General features: G+C 35.9%; 1 protein-coding gene across 1 annotated transcript in view; it reads right to left on the bottom strand.

The window, feature by feature from the left end:
* LOC124367368 overlaps positions 1-21,972 on the bottom strand; it is a 39,299-nt gene that overhangs the window by 8,364 nt on the left and 8,963 nt on the right. The window contains 2 exon segments of the mRNA XM_046824131.1: positions 4,875-5,071; positions 7,685-7,768. Of these exon segments, the coding sequence (XP_046680087.1) occupies positions 4,875-5,071; positions 7,685-7,734 (247 nt within the window). The 5' untranslated portion in view covers positions 7,735-7,768.

Here is a 21,972-nt window from a genome sequence, read left to right as displayed (position 1 = left end):
GGGAAAGCCAAAATGACGTGTTCTCGGTTGGGTTGTTGCAACTTAAAGATTGTTCTAAGATTTGAAAGGCAGTCGTCCAACTCAGAGCTATTAATAAACAAGAGCGTACGGGCAGATACAAAGTGGTGTAGCTACTTGATATCTTTCAGTTAATCAAATAAAACAGATCAGTTGAATTCTTTAAGAAAAAAAAGATCCTTGAACACAACAATTCCGCTAACCACACAACTGCTGTAAGTATTGCATCTGAAGCTATAAAGAGAAATAATTGAGAATGTGGTTTCTGAAAGGGGAGATTTAATTAGAGATTTTAGAACAGCCTAATTTATTGCTAAAAGTACAGGCCCTGCTCCGACCACTTTGGCATTTTTGATATGCAAAAGTTGGACGGCGTATGTGTCGGATTACGTTCTAAAAAAACTAATGAAAATAATAAGTCATGAATCGGATGAAATTAAAAAGAAAAAGGATTCTAAACACATTTTGGAAGTGAGTGGTAGGTTATTACTTTGATAGATAAATCAGTTGACAATCTGAGAAGTTGGTAAAGAGAAGCCCCTCATTTTTTATTCCAAAATCTTGTTGAACTGTCTGATCAAATGCAAAAGTGTAGCAAAGTACCTCTTCGGTAGCTTAAACACATTGACAGAACGACCAATATACAGTGGTTTATCAATAAGCTTGATGTCATGCTATATGTAATGTATCACATTCTGTGTTCTTTACAAATATACTTATAAGGAAAACGTCCGCCTTTTAGAGGTTATGGAGGAAATGTCCAACACCAATGCTTTAGAAGAAGAGAGAGAAGAGCTATCAATGAAGAACATAAAATGACTCCGATAACAAAAGCGGTGACAAGCGTCGTAACAACGCGCAATAAAAAAATGTTCACAACTGTTTTAACCCACGAATCCCGGCTGTGTGGAACATAACCGTGTTCAAATCAAACTTCGTACAACTCACTATTAAAGGACCTAAACGTTAGCGAACCTGATTATGTAACCTAGAGACAAACCTTACGATTTTAGAGTAATGGACATCGAAAATCTGTGTCCAACGGTAAAATATTACGTATTTTTGATTTATGTTTTTGGTATTTATAATGATATTAAGGTCATTTAGTCGTATTCGTACAAGTGAGTAACTGAATTATTTACCTTTTTTTAAATCTATTAGCGGTTTTACGGCATTATAGCAACTTATTAAAGCTTGACCTTAACATATAATTTAGTTTTAATTCTACCTCTTCAGAACCGTATTTAGAGGTTATGTTTTTAAAGATTTTCTGCGGGAGGATTCCCAGATTCTTGCTGTTCGATTCTATTCCCCCCCCCCCAAATGATCGCATTCCAGTACTTCAAAGTTTGCGAGTACACCCCTACTCCTATCATACATAATCAAAGATTTTTACCCAGTAACGTAAAATAACTTTTACAGATTGTAGGCACTGAACTTATATATTTTGTTATCATCCTACAAGCGTCTAATTTTTCATTAATTACTCCCTCCATCACGACAATTACATTTTAATTAAATAATGCCATATTTTACAGATTGAGGCAAGAAGATCAGATTATTTCAACAATACTGGAAACATTAAAGTCCATCTTAAAACTTAAATTGAAGTGTCTGCAATTTCGGGGGAAATATTAAGAGTATTTTAATAAAATTCTACAAGTGTAGTTTAACAAATATATTCCCAAAATATATATAATTGTTGAGGAATTTGCAGTCAAATGTTTGTGAAGTAAAAGTCGGCTCAGTGGTCGAATTCTCGTGCCTTAACATTTCCTGGGCTCTGGGGAATAATATTGTATCAAGCCTATGTCTATTTCTGCCTCTAAAGGTCAAAGTTCACAAGGTCTGGGAGGAACATGATGGTGGGATGCGGGTGTATCGATTGATGTGCCTTTGAGCCTTTCCTTTGTCAGGGCTGTTTTATACAGATGATTCTTTGGCAATTGAGAAGATTGCTGGGATAGTGGACATACACCAAATTTGATTTGGGGGTTTGGGAAACACTTTTCACCTTTTGCCTTTTCGCCTACTTAATAAAGTGCACGAAGCTATAGCCATGCCTTCTATATTAGGATGGATAACGTAGTCTAAGTGAACTTTTGGCTTATTGAATTTCCCTAATCTCACATCAGTGGCGTTCTTCTTTAAAGTATCTTCGTGTTGGGTTCCAACTAAAATGAGAATTCCTGAGCATATAAAAAAAAAAAAAAAAAAAAAAATACTATGAGTATTAACCAAACGAACAATGACTACTCTCGCTGACTAAAATTACATTTTACAGATTTCCCTTACATATGTTTAAAAATTGTTGTAAAAAGATGAAGAACTTTGTAAGATAATGATAAATATAACACGAATCTATTTATCTACATATATTTAACTAGCTAAAGACAGAGGTCGAATTTTTAAGATATAGGAATTAAATATTCTAATTTTCTGCGGCCTTAGCGCCTAGGTTAAGTGCATTAGTTTGTACGAATCGGCTGAGTGTCAGTGAAACACATAAGTGACAATATCTCCTGACTCCATACGATATATCAAGAACTAATAAAAGCATTTAGGCTTTAGATTTTGCATGGAGTTTCATTTCAAAATACCCACTTGACATTGAATGATTAACCGTGTGATGTGGCTGGAAGTCAGCAAACCACAATTGTCTGCAGTAAGTCTAACCGTGCGATGTGGCTGGAAGTCAGCAAACCACAATTGTCTGCAGTAAATATCGAAACTAATTGAAATAATTACAGAGTTAAAATGTTGCATGGGATTTTATACTACAGGACATGTGCACTTTGTGTTCATAACCCGGCTGGTAGAGGTGTCGGAAGAAGGGATGACACCGACATCTTTAGAATTAATCCATATGGAATCGTTGCAAAGAAATTATAATGAGACCTGCCTTGTACACTAAATAGGATTTGTATATCACACCGTCAAACAAACCAATATCAGCTAACCATACACAGACCCTTAAAGTCCCTTAAGGCCATGTCAAACTGCCGTGGCGTCGCGTCCGTCCATCCATAGTATGAACGTCTGCGTATGCCGCGACGGTCTCGAATCCCGTCAAACTACCAGACACGCGTCCGCGTCCGCGGCCAACGCCACGTCTTTCTAGGAGTTGCTTATGCATTTCAACTACTTTGAATTTGTTTAGTTATAAACTGATAGTGGAATGAATAGTTTGTTATAGCTCTACAAAATTAATATATTGTTCTGGAGCGTATTCATTAATAATTATTATTATCAAAATTATATTTTCATTATTACATGCAATACTATTTCTATTATGAATTTAGTAATTAGGGCATTCAATACTTTGATATACCTCTTGGTTTTTATATATAAGATGCGCTTGAATGGTTTATTTTGTAATTTTTTTGTTGGTGTTTTCAGTTTTGTAATAAGTCTTTATGTTTTTAAAATAAGGCTTATTTAATTTTGTTATAGATCAAACATAATATGAAAAATAACAAATAAAATTATTGCATATAAATATGACACCAGAGTATTCATTAGCCCTAGAACTAGCGGTCATTTCATCCTGGAGTGTCAGGCTGTTTTAGAGCTTCGCGCAAGGGTTTTTTTAAACAAATTATGAAAAATATAAAATAAAAGGAGTAGGCATTGGCGCGGTGCCCCGGTGAGGGGATTGGGGAGGTGCTTTATGCGCATGCGCGAGCCTTCGTAGCATCGCCGACGTCGGCCAAGGATCGCTCCAGCCGCATAGCACAGCAGACGGTGGCCGACGCGACGAACGTTGCGCCACGTCGGTTATGTCAGTGTGACTTGTCCTATTTGACAACATGGTTAGCGATTATTTTAAAAATCCATCCGCAGATGGACGGACGCGACGCCACGGCAGTGTGACATGGCCTTTAGATAGGCCCTTAGACTCTTGAGGCCTATTTAATTTTGTCTGACGAGACTGTGACATAACAACGGTCAGTTTAAGGGTGCGCTATACTCGAAGTCGAAAGCAAGGGTCTAGGAGATCACTGATCGTGCCCTTACTATAGGAATGATCTATAGGAAACATGTAGCCAAATTAAAGCTAGCATTCCACTGTAGGGCTCTCATAAGCAGGATTTTACAATTTCAACTTTGTATTGTATAAAGTAGATATTAAACTTTACACTTTATCGCATTTTCATCGCACATATTCCTGTTTACATAATTAGTTTCAGAAAATATTAAGAAACTAGAGGGGTAGATAGACTTTTCAAGAACAATCATAATTCCTAAAAATTATTAACATTAGCTCGGTATTCGCCCAAGCAGTAATCTCCCAAAGGCTTGCACGAATTAATTTCGCACAGATTAGTGGGGCAGACTGGATGATGTTCGAATAACTCGACGAACCAACTCCCCCTGCAGTGACGGGTTCCGAGGGGTCCCACCCCCAGAATTCTCAGTACTTTTTTAGTAAACGATTATTGTTATTTAAATAATTCAGTGTTACTGACATGTACTGCTGAAAGATCGTGCTAACAAATAAACGCGTCAAGAATGTTTTAAGGAACAAAATGGGGCCTTACTCTCTGTCCACTATGGTAAAATATCAGTTGTCTGGGCCTCCCCAATTTTTTCCTGGCTAGTGTTCTTGTTCCCCTGCCTCGCAGGTGTACGAAACTTTGAAAAACAGAATTTGAGAAAAGAACATCGTTTCATCTTTTTAACCCTTTTGATACCTTAAAATTTTGACCTCTACAAAAAATGGCGTCGCTGACGATTGATTCCTTTCTTAGGTTGTGTGCTTATCGTGCTGATTGGCCCCGGCTTCAAGACTACCAGTTGTCTGTTTCCTAGCCCTGTGTTGAATTAATTTGTGCTCTGAACAACGTACAACTCACAAGTACCCGGGGCGGTGTTGTAGAAGTCTGTCTCTAAGTTAGGGTTGCGCCGAAAAAACTTCATGTAACCCGCAGAGCTGACGTCACTGAAGAAGTAGAAGATGGTGAGGAACGTCAGAAGACTTAGGAACATCATCAGGCGCAGGCACGGCCGGACCCGGGAGCCGAAGTCCAGGACCTTCACCATCCTCGTCGTCCTGAGGAAAGAGAGAGAGGAATATTCTTTATTAACAGGTCATTTAAAAGTGTTAATCTGCCCAGACATCAATTAATTAACAATGCTGCCTTATTTTTCGTTTCTGAGTTTTTTGAAAGACGACTTATTTTTACTTGAATATCTGTGGGATTTGATAAAAACTGTGTTCTTTTATAATGAACTAGCGGGCCCGGCGCGCTTTGCTGCGCATTTCAATAATTTTTTGCAAAAGTTGCCCGCGGCTTCGCACGCAATTTCCCGTTGAAAACAGTACACTATATTCACTTATTCTTTTTCTATCACATTCTAAACATTGCTGAGATAATTGATAGTCGTTCCATCGTGAGCCTCTTGGGCGTATTATGAAGGTATGTACCATATTCCTGCCTCTATCTAGCTGTTACCCACGGCTTCGCACGCAAATCTTAAGAACCGAAGTCCTTATATTACTTCGTAAATTTTTTTTTTTACTATAATAAATTTTAGATTAAATTAGTTATATCTCCGATGCCACGATTGAGCTTGCTTTGTTGTCTCGATCGAGAGAATATGTACACACGGAGTTTTGAGAACCATACTTCTGTCAAAAAAAACAACTAAGGTTGATTTTATAACATTCTTTATATTTGTAGCCAACGTAAGATAGTAATTATGATATCTGCATTACTCTTCTGATCAAGCATGAGCATGGTTTATATTAAATAAATATTGCAGTTAAAGGTGAATTTTTACGTCAAATTTGAATTGTATTATCTGGATAGTAAAGTCTATGTTTAACAGTGATTGCAAAAACAGTTTAAACAAAATTTGTCGTTTCTCTTAAGCTTACTCTATGCTTTAAAACTATAAGTGTAATATATATGTTTACAAAGAACAGCTGATTAAAAATTTGAAAAGACGTTAACATATGTTTGCTGCAATGCATTTCTTATGGGTATTTCTGTAACCAGTGGGGCGGAATCCTGAATCGGGAAAGGGATGGGCATAGCTTATAAACCTTCTCCGTGGAAAAATACATATACGTACAAATTTTCATCATGATCCATGATCATGATCAAATAGTTCACGATTCCATAAAGGACAAACATACAAACATTCATTTTTATATATATAGAAGAAGATAGATGAGAGTTTTAATTTAAAATGTTAAAGTATTTCAATTCAATAATAAAAAATATCAGGGAAGTTGTGTAGTGGTGTAACGGACGAGACGGGACTTGGGAATTAGATAATCAGAAAACTAGTTGGCCGCAAAAATCTGATTTTAATTTAATCTTTCACATTAATAATTATTACAATACTATTCACATTCCCTAAACTGTAATTTTAAAATATATTAATCACTCATCAGCGAAACAGTAGGTTAAAAATTTAAGATTTTAGAGGGAAGGGCAAACACGGAGCGACGCGTTACGCTCGAGTACCGGCGATCAACTCACTCCACGCACATACTTTTTCGCTACAAATTTTTGTTAAAATGGCGGACTAGACTCCGTACGGTGCTGCTCCCAAACGATTTACTTGGGAGTAACAGAGTCTAGAAACGACACAGCTTGGCCAGACACAGGCTGGAGTCAGCAGAATCAGCAAATTCCTCAGCCAGCTGCAGCTAAAGCTGCCACGGGTATCGGGCTACTTCCGCTTAACAACTCAGTTGAGATCAACTAGAATATTCCGAGCAACTATTACTTGGACTTATATCTTACTAAATAAATATATAATAATCACTGTTCCTTATTTCCTTTTAATAATTTAGGTGACGGTAGATATTTTGTAAGTAATAGTACTTACATTTTACTGTTAGGAACAATGAAGAATCGTTGGTTGGTAATACTACAATATAAATACTGTAGTACTTCACTGGTCAATAATAATATTAACCTCACAGTGTCAAATGGTTAGGGGCTTTCTTGATGGGCCGTCACAGTTGATTGTGAAAAAATTATAAGTCGAAAAAGGGGTCGGGGTTTAACTGGAATAAGTAGCCTAAATTATTTTTTCAGTTATTATCTAAAGTAAAATGTAATTTTTAAACTTTATTTTTTTTAAGTTTCTACAACTCTGCAATTAAATATGCAAATTAGAAAAAGAAGAAATTTCCAGTTCATTGAAAGAGTTCAATGAAATCAAAAATTCTCCCTTAACTATAATAAAATAAAGTCAACATCGAATTGACATAAAATCGTAATTTATTAAGAAGTCCAAAGTTGGCACCGTTTTACTTCGCATTTTATATTAAAATGAACCAAAAAATAAAACGTTATCTTCTAAAATGGTAAAAACTAAAAACTATACTAAGTCAAATTCAAAATACACTTTACTAAAATTTAAAAATATACATAAAAAGAAACAGGACTTAATAAATATTAAATACATGCAAAATAACACTGAAGACATACAGTAATTAGATAAATTTACATGGTAACTTCCGTAAGTTCTAGCTAAAGCATCATTTGAGGCTGATATTGATACACTTGTATAATATAAATTAAACAGTCCATTGGAATTAATTAATTAAAAGCAATTACAGTCTGATTATACACTATTAAAATTAAACTTATTTGATATTAAAGTATAAAAAATGTAGAAAGTAAAAGATTATGGAGACACTTACTGTATATTCCAGTTGATCAAAGTCTCTACACAAAACTTCTCTCGTGGCATTGCAGAAAGGTATTGTTAGAAGTTGACAGAAGTCCTGAAATGAAACAGAAGCATCATTTACGTGGAAATCTGTACGTTATACAATTTTTAACAAGTTATCTAATAACAAATTTAAGATTTGTACGTACGCAGTACACTACTACGTAATCCCCTGGTTAACTTATCTAAAATGCAATAACAAAATTTAGCACTCAAAATGATCACGAGCTTTTCCGGCAAATTTTAAACGACCACACACCTCTCCCTTATTAGTTGCATCACCCGGTTCGAGTTTTAGAGATCTCACGAGTAACTCCCAATGCTCAGTTCTACGCGGATTCTGGCCAGACCACTGACTGCTTGTCACTACGCTCTCTGCTCCGATTAAATTTATCTGCTGTGAACCGGATACCCAGCACATGTATCGGCAGCTTCAATTACAAACTGTTCTGCCATGCACAGTCTCAAAATACTTAAAATTAGTATTTTTATTTTTGTATTAAAATGCTTTCTTTACAACACAGTAGGTAGTACGCCACACCTGTTGTGGCCTGAGAGACTTCGCTGTGGCTGCTTGCGAAATTTCAAAACTACATCTATTTTCGTTTTCGAGATGTCCTGTAGATCGATATACGGACATATAATCGTACAGGAAATACATGTTTACTCCCATTTGAACCAGAACAGAGAGATCGTGACAGCCTACTGAATCATAGATTTCAACAACTCTCCAAGCCAAATTCTATGACTGGATTTGCACTATCACAGAACTCTTGCACAATTTAAAGTATAAAGATGAATCTTTCTTGCGTTATCTTGTCACATGATGCATTCACATTTTTATTCATTATGTTTTTTTTTCTCAGGACAAGGAGCTTAGAAACTCCACCTAGTCCTACTAAAATGACCTTTGCACTGCTTCCGGAGTGACAGGATATTCTGGCTGTGTAAGGTCGGGGATAGGGACCACCTCATGTCGAGATCAATAATGAAAAATGTAGGGCATTAGCCTCAGACATGTCCCGTCGGAAGAATGGGGAAGCCGAGCCTCTCCAGACAGGGGGTGGCACGCCCTTGTGTCTAGGCCAGCAAGAACCTTCGGCTCTTAGGGGACCCACCAAATCCAACCGTCATCTCCCGCAGTAGACTAGACCTATCGAATTACCTCTGGGCCCCACAATCCCGACATTTGCGGTTAGTCAAGTGCCGCTCCTGCACATCCACAAGGATGCCCAGATTAAGTGACCGTTGTTTTTTCTGTGCTCAGTATGAGTTCAACTGGAAGGTAAAAACCAACCAGAAGTGAACCCTCCAGGGGTATTAAGTTATGTTATTAGTAATAAAATATAATAATATCACTAAATAATAATAATTCGTAGCAGTGTTCAAGCCTTGATTATGAAACCTTCTGGTTTCAAAATTAAGGATACAAATAATAAAAGTTCCGGTGACCTAAGAAGGGTACTACAACGCAATAGTGACTTAATACTGACTTTCCATTATATAACTATTTTCTTTTTACATGTTTAAATCTCATATGGTTGTATTCAGTTTGTTTATAAAATTATTTATCCTGTTATTTCTCGTAGCCCCCATGGTTACCTGTGTGACTAATACAAAAATGCTAGCTAACGCTCAGCCAAATCCCATAAAGTGAAATGCACCATCATTGGACTCAGTGTTGCCTATGTAGAAAGCTTCGTTCAAAATTTCAAAACCGTTGGTCATTTCGTTTTCTTGTTATCGTGTGGACAGACGTACAAATGCCACATTTCCATTCCCTCGAGTAATAGGCTTCGCTAACGCTCAGCCAATAAAATGTATTATCATTTTTATTACTGTTTATTTGTAAATTGTATAGAGAGTAAAATGGTTTAGGTTCAGCATTTTTATGCTATGGGCCAAAATATGTCTGCCAGTTCAGACGAAACTAGGGCATTTATCTAAATACTAAGGACTTAACGACAGAAGTATCATTTTAAACTAAGGTTTCCACAAACTTCATTGTTTTGAATGAAAACAAGTCTTTCAATGTTGAAGATTGGACTTGTATTGGTTTCATTTATAATTACTTGATATTATTTGTGAAGTGTCCGTCGAGAATAAACTTTGTATGGAAAGGACTCACAGAATACAATTTTTCACGAAATTGTTCGTTGGAAATTTTAGTATAGTAATTAATTACATCTTTGTATACTTATACTTGTTATAGAGTATCATCAGGCCTGGAACAAGTAAGGTCATCGACTAATTGTTTGAAGACAAATTCCTGCTAACTGAATTCCTTAACTTTCATTGGATGAGCGTTAGTGAAGTCCATCACACGGGGGGTTGGAAAAAACTTAATACCTGCCCGTATTTCTATCTAAGTATGTCCGCAGGATATTTTGAAAACGAAATGACCTATAGACTTGAAATTGTGCATGAAGATTTATTTCTATATGAGGAGCAGTGAGTTCGACTATGGTGCATGTCACTCCACGGAATTTAGCTGAGCGTTAGCGAATATTTTTAGATTAAGAGGGGCCATGAAGGCAACAAGAAAACAGCAGAATAATTAAATGATAAACAAACTCAGTACGCTCAGATGTGACAAATTAATACATATATGTGATATAATTATCCCAGAAATTCCAATTTATTTTATGGTGACTTGGAATTCAGGTTTTTATTAATTAAACACTGATTTGAAACCCAAATTAATAAACACAAATGTCAATGTATCGCCTGGAAAGATATTTATAGAAAGATTAGACGATATTTAGCATAAAACTTAATTTCTACATAGACAATAATGAGATTTAAAATTATGTGTTTGGATGAGATTGGAATTCTTATCAACGACCTGCTAAATGGTTGGATACGAAAAGTGTGATTGTTGGTGCCAAATAGCTAGTAGACTATCGCCAGCAATGTTTAAAAAACAGCTTTCGCTTCCAGGAATTCTGGAGTTCTCTCTCCACAAGTCATGACATTTGTATAGCCAGGATCGTCAAACGACTGCCTTGTCATGATACCTCCCAAGAGCATTATGCCTACCAATTCACGACAGGCTGTCAAAAGAAGTCATCCTCCTGTAAAAATATTCTGCAAATACTAAAAATAATTATTGTTAGTTTTAGTTATTTCAGGAGGAATTGACGCGTTGAAGCAGAATTAATTCTTCTAGTCAGGCTGAAAAAAACTGTTGAGGATAAAGATATGAATTTTTTAGAAAATTAATATAAAAAATAATAACAATAAATTATATGATTTTAGCCGTTTCTATTTGGGCTTGATTATAAAATTTCCAAAATTTTATACTTGTGACTCCTGGTTCTTCAATGGGTAAACACCAAAATTCGGTACTTTGGTATTAACCGGAGGCCACTATTTTTGGAAGAATTGTTCTTACCGGAGACCTGAATTATTACATTATTAGAAAGAACAGACTTTATTTTACTTACTTTGAAAACTAAATGTCATTGTGACGATCGGTTCTCTTTTTCTGCTTCCCTAAAGGACAAATTTCGGCGAGATGGAGGCCACTCTGTCCTGATCTACTATTTGTTATTAGAATATGTAAGTAGGTACATAGTGTACATACTACGTACTATAAATATAAACAAGTTAACAAACGCGATCTGAGCTTGAAGTCCGGCACTATCTCGAGGAATGTTTAAATCCTTTTTTTTGCCAAAAGTGCTGGGTGGCGTCGAAGGCGCCACCGAAGACCTCACTGGTTGCCAGAGGCATTCTCTCCCGACCTCAGATCACGTGCCAGATCGTCCAACGTGATCTGACGTCAGAAAAGTCAGACGATCTGGGACGTGATCTGAGGTCGCGAGAGTATTGTTCGAAAATGCACCTGGCCATCAGTGCGGTCTTAGGCGCTAGCCCATACTTCTGGCGATAAAAGAAAACCATCCTTATCTTTAACTTCGGTACTCACTAGTAGAAAGTAATAACCAGTAGTAGATAGGGACAGAGTGGCCTCCTCTCGCCGACATATCTTCCTTTTGGGAGGCAGAAAACAAGAACCGATCGTCATATGATATGTAATTTTCACAGACAGTCGAATAAAGTATGTTGTTCTTTCTAGTAATGTAGCTATTCTATGTCTCTGGTAAAAGAACTCTCCTAAATATAGTAGTAAAACAAATTCTTATTTTTTGTCTGCAAGAAAGTTATTTTAAAGGTCTACGACTTTTTTGAAGGCTATCTCTACTTGCCCATGGCAATAAGTAAATCCCTGCAGAGTATGCAAACAGTCTAAGGCAAATTGGAGAGGAACTAAGGGTGGGAATGTATACTTTGCCTGACTGACCTTAAGGGCACCCGGCATTGCTTAATAACATATTTTACTGTACCCAGTTTTTGTTTAGGGTAGAGTACGAGAAGCGGACCCAATTTTTATATCGATTGGTACAATCAGCGATACTTAATATTCATATATCGAATGTGTATATTAATATGAATAGTCATATTACCAATCATATTTGGAATTAAAATAAATATAATACACATAGTGACAATCTCATATATATAAAACAGGAGCTACAACGCTCCTACAAACAGTTAGAATTGGAAAAAGGAAACACTCATAAATAATAACGAAATGATAACAACATAACAAACATTTATAACAAAAACAACGAAATATGCGTAACTATTTAAGTTGATTATGTATTCTGTTAAGTTGATTAAAGCTGAGGTGGTTGATCTGCCAGGGAGAAATCCATGTTGTTGGGTTGGGAGAAGTCCATTATTAGATAGGTGGTGAAAGAGTCTAGTCAGGGTCAGTTTTTCTATCAGTTTAGAAAAGGTCGATATTAGAGAAATCGGCCTGTAGTTTGATGCTTGAGTAGTAGATCCCTGTTTAAACTTAGGATATACTTTTGACAGTTTTAAGGCGTTGGGAAAGGTCCCTGAGGAATATGATTTATTTATAATCTCAACCAGTGGGTTAACTAGTTCTTCCTTGCAGGTCTTAATTAATTTAGCTGATATCCCGTCATACCCAGATGAGGTTTTAGGTTTTGGAGAGCTTATAGTCTTATAAACCTCTTCACAGTTTGTTTTCTCCTGGGTAGCAATGATTAACCGCTTTCAAGAAGTTGTTGAAACATACTCTCTTGAAAACCGTACTTCTCGTATGTTCAAATACTCACAGAGATGATCTGCAAGCAGGTCGGCTGATATGCCACTTTTTAATCCTCGTTTCACGGTCCTTCACGGGATTTCATCTGTGTTATTGTCTATAAAAGTACATGAAAAAATGTCATGTACTTTAACTATATGAAAAATGTTAAAGTTGATACAAGTTATGTATTGTTCAAATATCAGTATCAGTTCCTTAATCGATATTTATAGTTAAGCAATATCGTGTGTCAATATTGATATAAAAAACCGGGTCTGCTTATTGTACTCCACCCTTTGTTGTCTCAATCGGACATGACCCCACTTGGTTTTGTGTAAGGGTATGAACCACAGGTCTTCTTTTAACGTTGTTCTGCTATACAATCGTAGTTATAAAAGAATGTCCAAAGGACTTTAAAAAGAACGATTATTTAAAACTTTTGCAAAACAATATCTTTTCAAGGACACAGTTTTATCTATTTACATTTACTAGTAAAATTAAAATACAAATTTCACACAAGAAATAACTTACGCTGTTAATTTTCTGCTTTATCCAGTAAAGAGTTCTTCATATTATGAATAGTTTACATAATTTACTTTTATGGTTAGCTAAAACAACTGTTTACTACCAATTATTAACACCAATATCTATTAATCATATGGCAGGGCATAAGGAGCAATAAACATGTCAGTGGTTTGTGATAAATAAAATAACTAAAACAGATGATTGAAACGTTTGTCTACCCACGAGGTCTTATTCATCACTACAAAAGTCATAGAGTTCAGAAGGAGCAAACCTTATCAGAGATTATATTCGTCTGGGAAAAAGAATAATTGATAAAATATATAAAGTGGAAAATCGATTGTAACATTTGGTTCCGAAATGTGATTATTACACGATGTCACAGATCTCCTTGGATCACCGGAAACGGTTGGTCTTAGTTTCCGTTATCTACACAGGGCGCCAAATTCAAATTCACCAATGGTATTTTGTCTTACAAATCACAATTTTTCCTATTAAGTTTAATTTCAATTTTAATTTAATTTGTGAGTTCACCAAATTGACAGCTTGGTTTATACATATGTCACTACAATTGGAGAAATGGTCTTAACGAGTATACTTGAATTCAATATGTAACAATATAAATAGTTGAATTTTCAGTTTAGCTCCTTTTATTGCAGCGTCTCAGACGCTGTCTCAGACTTGACTCCTGGAATCGGGAGTCATGTTTGTATGTAGAGATCCAAAGAACACAGACACCTATAAATAGGTAAAGTGGTAGTCTCATTGTCTCATCAGGTACACAATCAATCGTGCACCACTTCATCTATTTATGACTGCAGACTCCAGGAGTGAAGTCTGAGACAGCGTCAGATACCAGACAGTACAATAAAAGGAAGGTGAACTGGAGCTAAATTAAATTCAATTGAATCAAACCTTTATACGATAGCTACGTTAATATAAGTAGTGTCATGAGAGAAGAGGACTGGGCAGACTATGTAATATGATCACGTGGTTTAAAAAACGTTAAATAAAAGATATGTAAAACAATTGTGACAACGGGATCTATACAACTGGCCGGGCGTCCATGAGGTCGAACCTGATTTTTGACGTTATTACTCAAGGGTTCCTGTCAAATTTGCACATTACATACAGTACCTCCAACCAATCGCAAAGAAATAAGGGAAACTGTGACAAAAATACGTTTTAACATAAATTCGGCCATTATATAGTAATATAAAGTGACGTTCACTATATTGACCTTCTCCTCACTTCCCTAAAAGCCCCTTCTATTCCTTAATTACGTCCCCTAGGCAAGAACGTAGCCAGGAAAATAATTGGGGGGGGGGGGCTCGTCCAGACATCTGATATGTTTTCCCGTAATGGACCTCATTTTGTTTCTTAAGAAGTTCTTGATCCGATTAGTTTGTTGAGAACAAACTTTCAGCTGTACATCTCAGCAATACTGAATTATTTAAGTAGTCTAATAATAATCGTTTACTAAGAAAGTAATTGAAACGATTGAAAATTTAGAGGGGGTCCGGACTCCTTGGACCCCCTCGCTGGCTACGTCCTTTTGTGTCATGTTCTACCAGTTTCGAAGGCTATGGGAAATTCGTGTTTGCTGTAGTGGTAGCCAAAGCCTACTCCAAAAATTTCTCAATTAAAGGTTATACGTGAGGAGAAGGGTAAACGACAAACGTTAAGGGTCCAAAAATTAACTACTAAAGCCTAGTTTCAAATCCCTGCTGAAGAAGCGCAGGTCTGATCACCCAACAAGTGTCAATAATTTTATTCTTCAGGTAGTAACGAAAGTGCTTTGTACAGATCAATCTTCTCACTATAATCTAATCATATCCCCCACTGCAGCCTTTACATGCCACTTGATGTTCAAACATATTTCCTGCCTGTCAGACCCTATTTCTACCGTGTAAAGAGGAGCATAAGGGAATCGTTAGTTTAAATTGTAATGTCAAATTCAAAATTGAGAAATGTTTAGCGGCCCATTAAAGGGAGTGATGTAGTTCAATAAAAAATGTCTCCATTGTCAAAAACTAGTATTTTCGAAGAGCCGTAAATCTATTAATGTGTGCGGGGACGTTTTTTGTAAAATCTGCATAGAGCTCATGCCCCAAACCACCAATGCTAAATGAAAATTGTTACGAAAAACCCAAAACTAAAGATTTTTTTCTTTAATTTGGAAACTCGTACAAAACTGAAGATATTTTGAAGTTTAAAAATTTAATTTTGTGTCCCTCAACAATTCTTTTGGAAAATATATACATTGTAAATCTAGTGAAATTTGTTTATACCGAGTAAACATCTTTACAGCAACCCTGTAAATCAGTTTATGAATTACATAACAGAGGAGAGGAAAAAATAAAAAAATGTACGCGTCACTGCTCATAACGGTTAGGGTTGACTTCCAATATCTACTAAAGTAGCCTACGTCCTCAAACAAAAAAATCACTCCTTAGCTAAATAAAATTATGCGTGGCATTAAAGTCATTTTGATGGAACTGGACAATGCCAGATATGCTGATCCGCTAAATTAATTCCTCATGGCCCTCTCCGCACTACCCAAAACCTTTGACCTCTCGCCGAAGAAGAAGAAGAAGAAGAAGGGGCTACTTCCCTCATCTTCTCAACATTTTGGCCAATCAAACTTATCTAGGTCCGATACCACTGGAGTACTACTGTCCCGAGTCTATGTTTAAGAAAAATGTTACAAAGATTTTGAGAATTGGCACAACAGGTGCCAAAATTACAATTTTTAGTACTGCATCTCCGATGTGGGCATTTTAGCGCAAGGTGTGTATTAAATTTAGAAAAGGGTTTTTAAAAGAATGAATGTTGACCCCCTCATGGAAGCTATGGCTATGAACAGTGCATGTAATTAGGTCTTCAGACGAAACTTTCTAAAACCGACCACCATTGGTCTGGTACCGATTGGTTGATAACTAGTCACCTATTGCTTCACCGAGGCTGTCTTGGGAGGGTACAACGAGACATTCGCATTCAGCACGCAAGACGCGAAAGGCAAATCAAAATTCAGAGACGGTTTTGACACTGAGCGTACATGAATTCAAAGGCCGATACTTGCAAGGATACCAAAAATGTTTCCTATTTAATAGAGAAGAACCGCTCAAAGAGTATCCTTCAGATACCCTCCATCTAAGGTTCGAGAAAACCAATGGAAAAATTAAGAAACTTTCACAACGAAGTAATTGAAATGTGGGAGTGTAAATTCAATCACTCAAGGGGAGTCGAAACGCCAATTATCTTTCTTATGTTAAAGTTTCAATTTTGATGTACCTTTTTCTCAGAAAGGAAAACAGATATTTGAAACTTTTACCAACTTTCTAAGACAATTTTGCTGTACCTTGATCTAGTGATAAGGTTTTATCGAAATTTTACCTGGTTTTTTTTATTTAGGTCATATTTGATTGTAAAAAGTATTTCACCCCAATAGCATCAGTGCATCCTGACAAAAAAGGTAGGCTACATAAGTACGAAAAAAGTGAATTGCAGGAAATCACAGTTAAACTTTATTTTGCAGTACATTAATTTGACTTAATCGTTATTTTATCTCTAATAGTGCCTAGATGAGTTTTTTTTACGATAGGAAAATGCATTAGCACCGTCAGGGACAAAGGGCAGGGAGGGTTGTCTAAGTTCTCTTGTTCATTGTACAACTATTCTAGTTTTCTTTTTCAAGCTGTTCTTAATTGTCGTGATTTTTTTGTAGCTCCAAAATTTGTTTCTGGACTTTTAGTATTCTAATTATGTCAATGTCTTTCGATTCCTGGATACAGTGCTTGCTGACATTTACGCCTAGTTTTCTCAAAATCAAGCGCTATGCAAGATTGTCTCTATTAAATGTAGCAACAGCGTCAAATGCACCAAACTTCAGGGTTTCGAACGAAACAAAATTGTAGTAAATATAACTACAATCACAACTCTAACTAACAATAACAATATTTCACTTCACAACAATCAAAACAACTATCTGATGTGAGATCTGCTCAGTATAACAGATGGCCATTATCAATATAAGGAGGGAAAATACCCTTGATCAGCAAAGTGATATATAACATAAATGTCTTCATCTATCTCGTCATTGCAGTCATTTAACCTAAAATCGGTACGACATTGTTTCACAAAAACATATACAGAATTTATTCTAACCACCCGATTGAATTCAAATTTATTTCAAATTAATTAGAAATGTACGTAGAAAATAATAACACCAAAACATTAAATGTATTTTTTTTGCCTATTCTGCGTTCCTACTCCCCCTAAGGGAAGAACAAAAATTGGACCATTTAAATTCACTTCCTATTTTAAATATTTTCCCACTGAAACCAAGATATACCTTCTACGAGGGAAAGACTGGCAATTCAAAATCATACCACAAATGTGGGCGTAGGAGACTATTCAGTACGTATTCAGGACGTATGCTCTCTTTATCCCAAAGTAAATAGTTTATTTTATTATCCAAAGAATCACCCAAAAATGTACGTAGAGGACAAGGAGTGTAGACAGAGGTATGGAGGTCGAAGGTCTCCTTAAATGTAAAGTGTTGCCCCGATAAATTTGTTTCACCCTGTTCTCTCAGGTTTGTTTTATGCTGTACATGTGGTCTATATATGTCAGCTACTGGTTGTGACAGAAACTCCGTATATATCGGCTCAGTGGTTACTATATTCCATGTCCCAGGACTTTCAGAGTGTAGGCATGCCTTAGAGTGTAGGCATGCCTTAGAGTGTAGGCATGCCTTAGAGAGTAGGCATGCCTTAGAGTGTAGGCATGCCTTAGAGTGTAGGCATGCCTTAGAGTGTAGGCATGCCTTAGAGTGTAGGCATGCCTTAGAGTGTAGGCATGCCTTAGAGTGTAGGCATGCCTTAGAGCGTAGGCATGCCTTAGAGACCTCATTCATAAGGAACTGTGCGGAGCATAGTCTTGTCCATCTTCATGGCCAAATCCACGCATCCTACTCAGTTCCTAGATTTACTGCTTTGAAACAATCTCACCCTCCACACTCTCCCGGGCTTACGGGTTTTAATCCGGCCGTAAAAGAGACCAAACCGCTCCAGAACTTAGATGTAGACTCTTGGAGAGAGGGTGGTCAGACACACGTGTGCACACTTGAGTGACATCTGAATGTAAAGATGATGGAACAGATATACGGTGCCGTAAACTCCGTCACAATAACAAATTCTGACTTTCATCTTGCACTTTTGACTAACCCGAAAGAATAAGAATATAATAAGAATAGAATAAGAAGAACAAGAACAGATCAAGAACAAGAACAGAACAAGAACAGAACAAGAACAGAGCAAGAACAGAACAAGAACAGAACAAGAACAGAACAAGAACAGAATAAGAATAGATTAAGAATAGAACAAGAACAGAATAAGAATAAAATAAGAATAGAATAAGAATAGATGAATAGAGAACAGAACAAGAACAGAATAAGAATAAGAACAGAACAAGAACAGAACAAGAACAGAACAAGAACAGAATAAGAATAAAAATAAGAACAGAATAAGAATAGAATAAGAAAAGAATAAGAATACAATTGAAATATAATAAGAATAAGAATAGAATAAGAATATCTTTATTCATAAAAGTGTTACTTACATATTTTGAAAAAATTGCAACAATTTGAAACTAATAATTTAAGAATCACTTTAACTATATTTAGCACTTAACACACATTTCAATATGCCACTTGCATGATGACTCTTACATCGAAATAAACTAAAAGTAACAAAAAGAAAACACTTCACTTATATGATCAAACTAAAAAATATTTTAATTAAACATACTGTTATGAATATATTATAGGGCCTCTAAAGGCAAAGCCTGTGCAGAGGTTCCTTCATGCAAAATTACATTCGTAATAGCTCAGATAGAATGTTAACAATTAATTTTGATTAGAATAACTCTCGTTTATCAAATGTCTGTGTTACTTCTAAATCTATACTTATGTGCAACTACGAATAAAAGGTTTTAACTAATGGTATGCAGAAGAAAATTTATATTTTGTTTACTTAATAGAAGGGTCTGGAGCGCAAAAATATATGTAATGAATGTAATAATAAACTAGAATATCTAGTAGCCTATACAAAAATATTTGTTTCTAACTGAATGGCAAAACCTATATAATAAAATAATCGCAAACTGTAACGCGTGGTAAGCTCTCATAAAATAATGCAATAGTCAAAGTATACTTATGAAGGAAGCGTTCCAACAAACTTCCGGTCACAACCAACGGATGTGGCGGGTTGTAATTAAATTTATTTTCCTCTGTATGTATGCCACAGGATTTAGAATGGAATTCTAACACTGTGATTGTATCTGTTATAGAGTTAATTTGCACGTGTATGAGCACTTCTGGTTATAATTAATTATATTTCCGACTACAATGTTGAGTTTGCCTTGTTGCCACGATCAAGCAAGCCTGTCAAGAAATTTATATTTATAGCCATTGCAGTGTACTCCGATCTTAGTATATTTTGTTCCACTGTTCAATTTGCCTTGTTTCCCAATCAAGAAAATATACACAAACAAATCTGAGAAACCTATTTTTGTCAAAGACAACTACGATGGGTTTTATAAACAGCCTATGACTTTATAGTAAAAGTTAGATAGTAGCTTTGTCTTTTATATCTGCATCACAGTACTGAACACAAACTTAATATTTACTACTTTTCACAGTTAAAGTATATTTGTACTAAAATATGTAATATTCTTATCTGCATATTTTCGTACTCTGTGCTCCACAGCGGTTGCAGAAAAGAATGAAATAAGAAGCGTTGCCATTATCAAGCTTACTCAAGGACGTAGTCAGCGAAGGGGTTAATGGGGTCCGGAACCCCCCCCCACAGAACTTTTAGATTTTTTAGTAAACAATTATTATGATTTAAGTAATTCAGTATTACTGACATGTACGGCTGAAAGATCGTTCTCAACAAACTAACCGGGTCAAGAACCTTTTAGGGAACAAAATAGTGCCATATACTCTTTGTCCACTACGGGAAAATATTAGTTGTCTGGACCCCCCAAACATTTTTCCAGGCTATATTCTTGAGTTTACTCCATGCTTTTAAGACTATAAATTTACACCAATTGAGAATAGTAGTTAAATTATTAATACAAATGGCTGTGTTTACACCGAACAGTTTATACAATTTCACAGGCTCTTTAATTTTCTCATTTAAATTGTAAGAACGTTTTTGTGTTAAAGTAATTGCCAAAGATGTAGCTGTCAATAAAACTGCATATTAAATGTTGCTATCAGACAAAGTTTATACGCTGATGACTAAGTGAAAATATGACAGCACTGTGCAATAGCCATAAGCCTCTTTGCAACTCTAAAGTCATCTATAATACTAAGTCACTTAACATGTTAGCATTGTACTTATTTATATTAACATATTTTTGCCGTCAACAACACGCTTCTACGCATGTTTTTTTTTAAATTTATTTTAACAAAAAAAAATTCAAAGACAGCTCAAAACACATTTTCCAATGCTGAGTATTTTTAACACATTTTTGGTCATACAAAAAATATTTTTAGATGTATTACCAACGTGTATGTTACAATAAGAGGTGATAATGTTTTCGGTTTAAAATTAAAGTGACACAGTTCTACTAGTGAAATTACGCTGAATTTCTCAACGGGCAAGAATGGGTTGATGCCAAGGCGCGTGGAATCGCACCTTGGGTTGATGCCACTTATGCACAAACATTGTAAAAAAGAACGTAGCCAGGCAAAAATCTGGGGGGTCGGATCCAAACAACTGATATTTCCCCGTAGTGGACAGAGAGTAAGGTCCCATTTTGTTCCTTAAATAGTTCTTCACCCGTTTCGTTGATTTGAGAACGATCTTTCAGCAGTACATGTCAGTAACACTGAATTATTAAAATAATAATAATCGTTTATTAATAATCTGATTGTATAATTGAAAATTTTGGGGGGAGGGGGGTCCGGACTCCTTGGACTCATTCGCTGACTGCGTCCTTGATTGTAAGGTAGTACAGTTATTTTAGCGAGCAAACTCAGAATTAGAGATTCGCTGAATATTTGTATATACCTTCATTTTGGCGGGCAAAAAGTTGTTTCGAAAGTCTCTGTCGGCATCGTAAAATATTCATGATAAAAACTATTAAGTTTTTGCAATTATGTTTTTTTAATCTCTTTAAAGCCTCAGCGGTTGGATACACTGGTTTGTCGGAGTCACTCTGGCTGTTATTCCTGTCTCATGTGACCTCCCCGGGATTTGAACCCGTGATCTCTCAGTTAGAGAGCTGAGACTTATCCAATAGTCTAAGTAAGAAGACTAAAATGTGTAGGGCGTACAATTTGGGATACATTTTATTTGAAAATTTGTTGAGATATATAGCTCACCTGTGAATATTAGGCCTACCTTAAATATTGTATAACTCGTATTGTTTACCAGTTAATACATTGTATTTACAGCTTCTGCAGAGGATACTGCTCTCTGCTATAAGGAAGAACAATGGAAATTATAACTTGTAATATGAGAATGGGTTTAAATGTTCTTAACTGGTGGTGTAGAAAGAATAAATTGGTCTTGAGTACGGAAAAACTACGTATATTAATTTTTCTT

Source organism: Homalodisca vitripennis, chromosome 8 (genome assembly GCF_021130785.1).
Source record: "Homalodisca vitripennis isolate AUS2020 chromosome 8, UT_GWSS_2.1, whole genome shotgun sequence".
Classification (NCBI taxonomy): Eukaryota; Metazoa; Arthropoda; class Insecta; order Hemiptera; family Cicadellidae; genus Homalodisca; species Homalodisca vitripennis.
The sequence above is the reverse complement of the archived record's forward strand: the minus strand, read 5'-3'. Positions and strand labels throughout refer to the sequence as shown.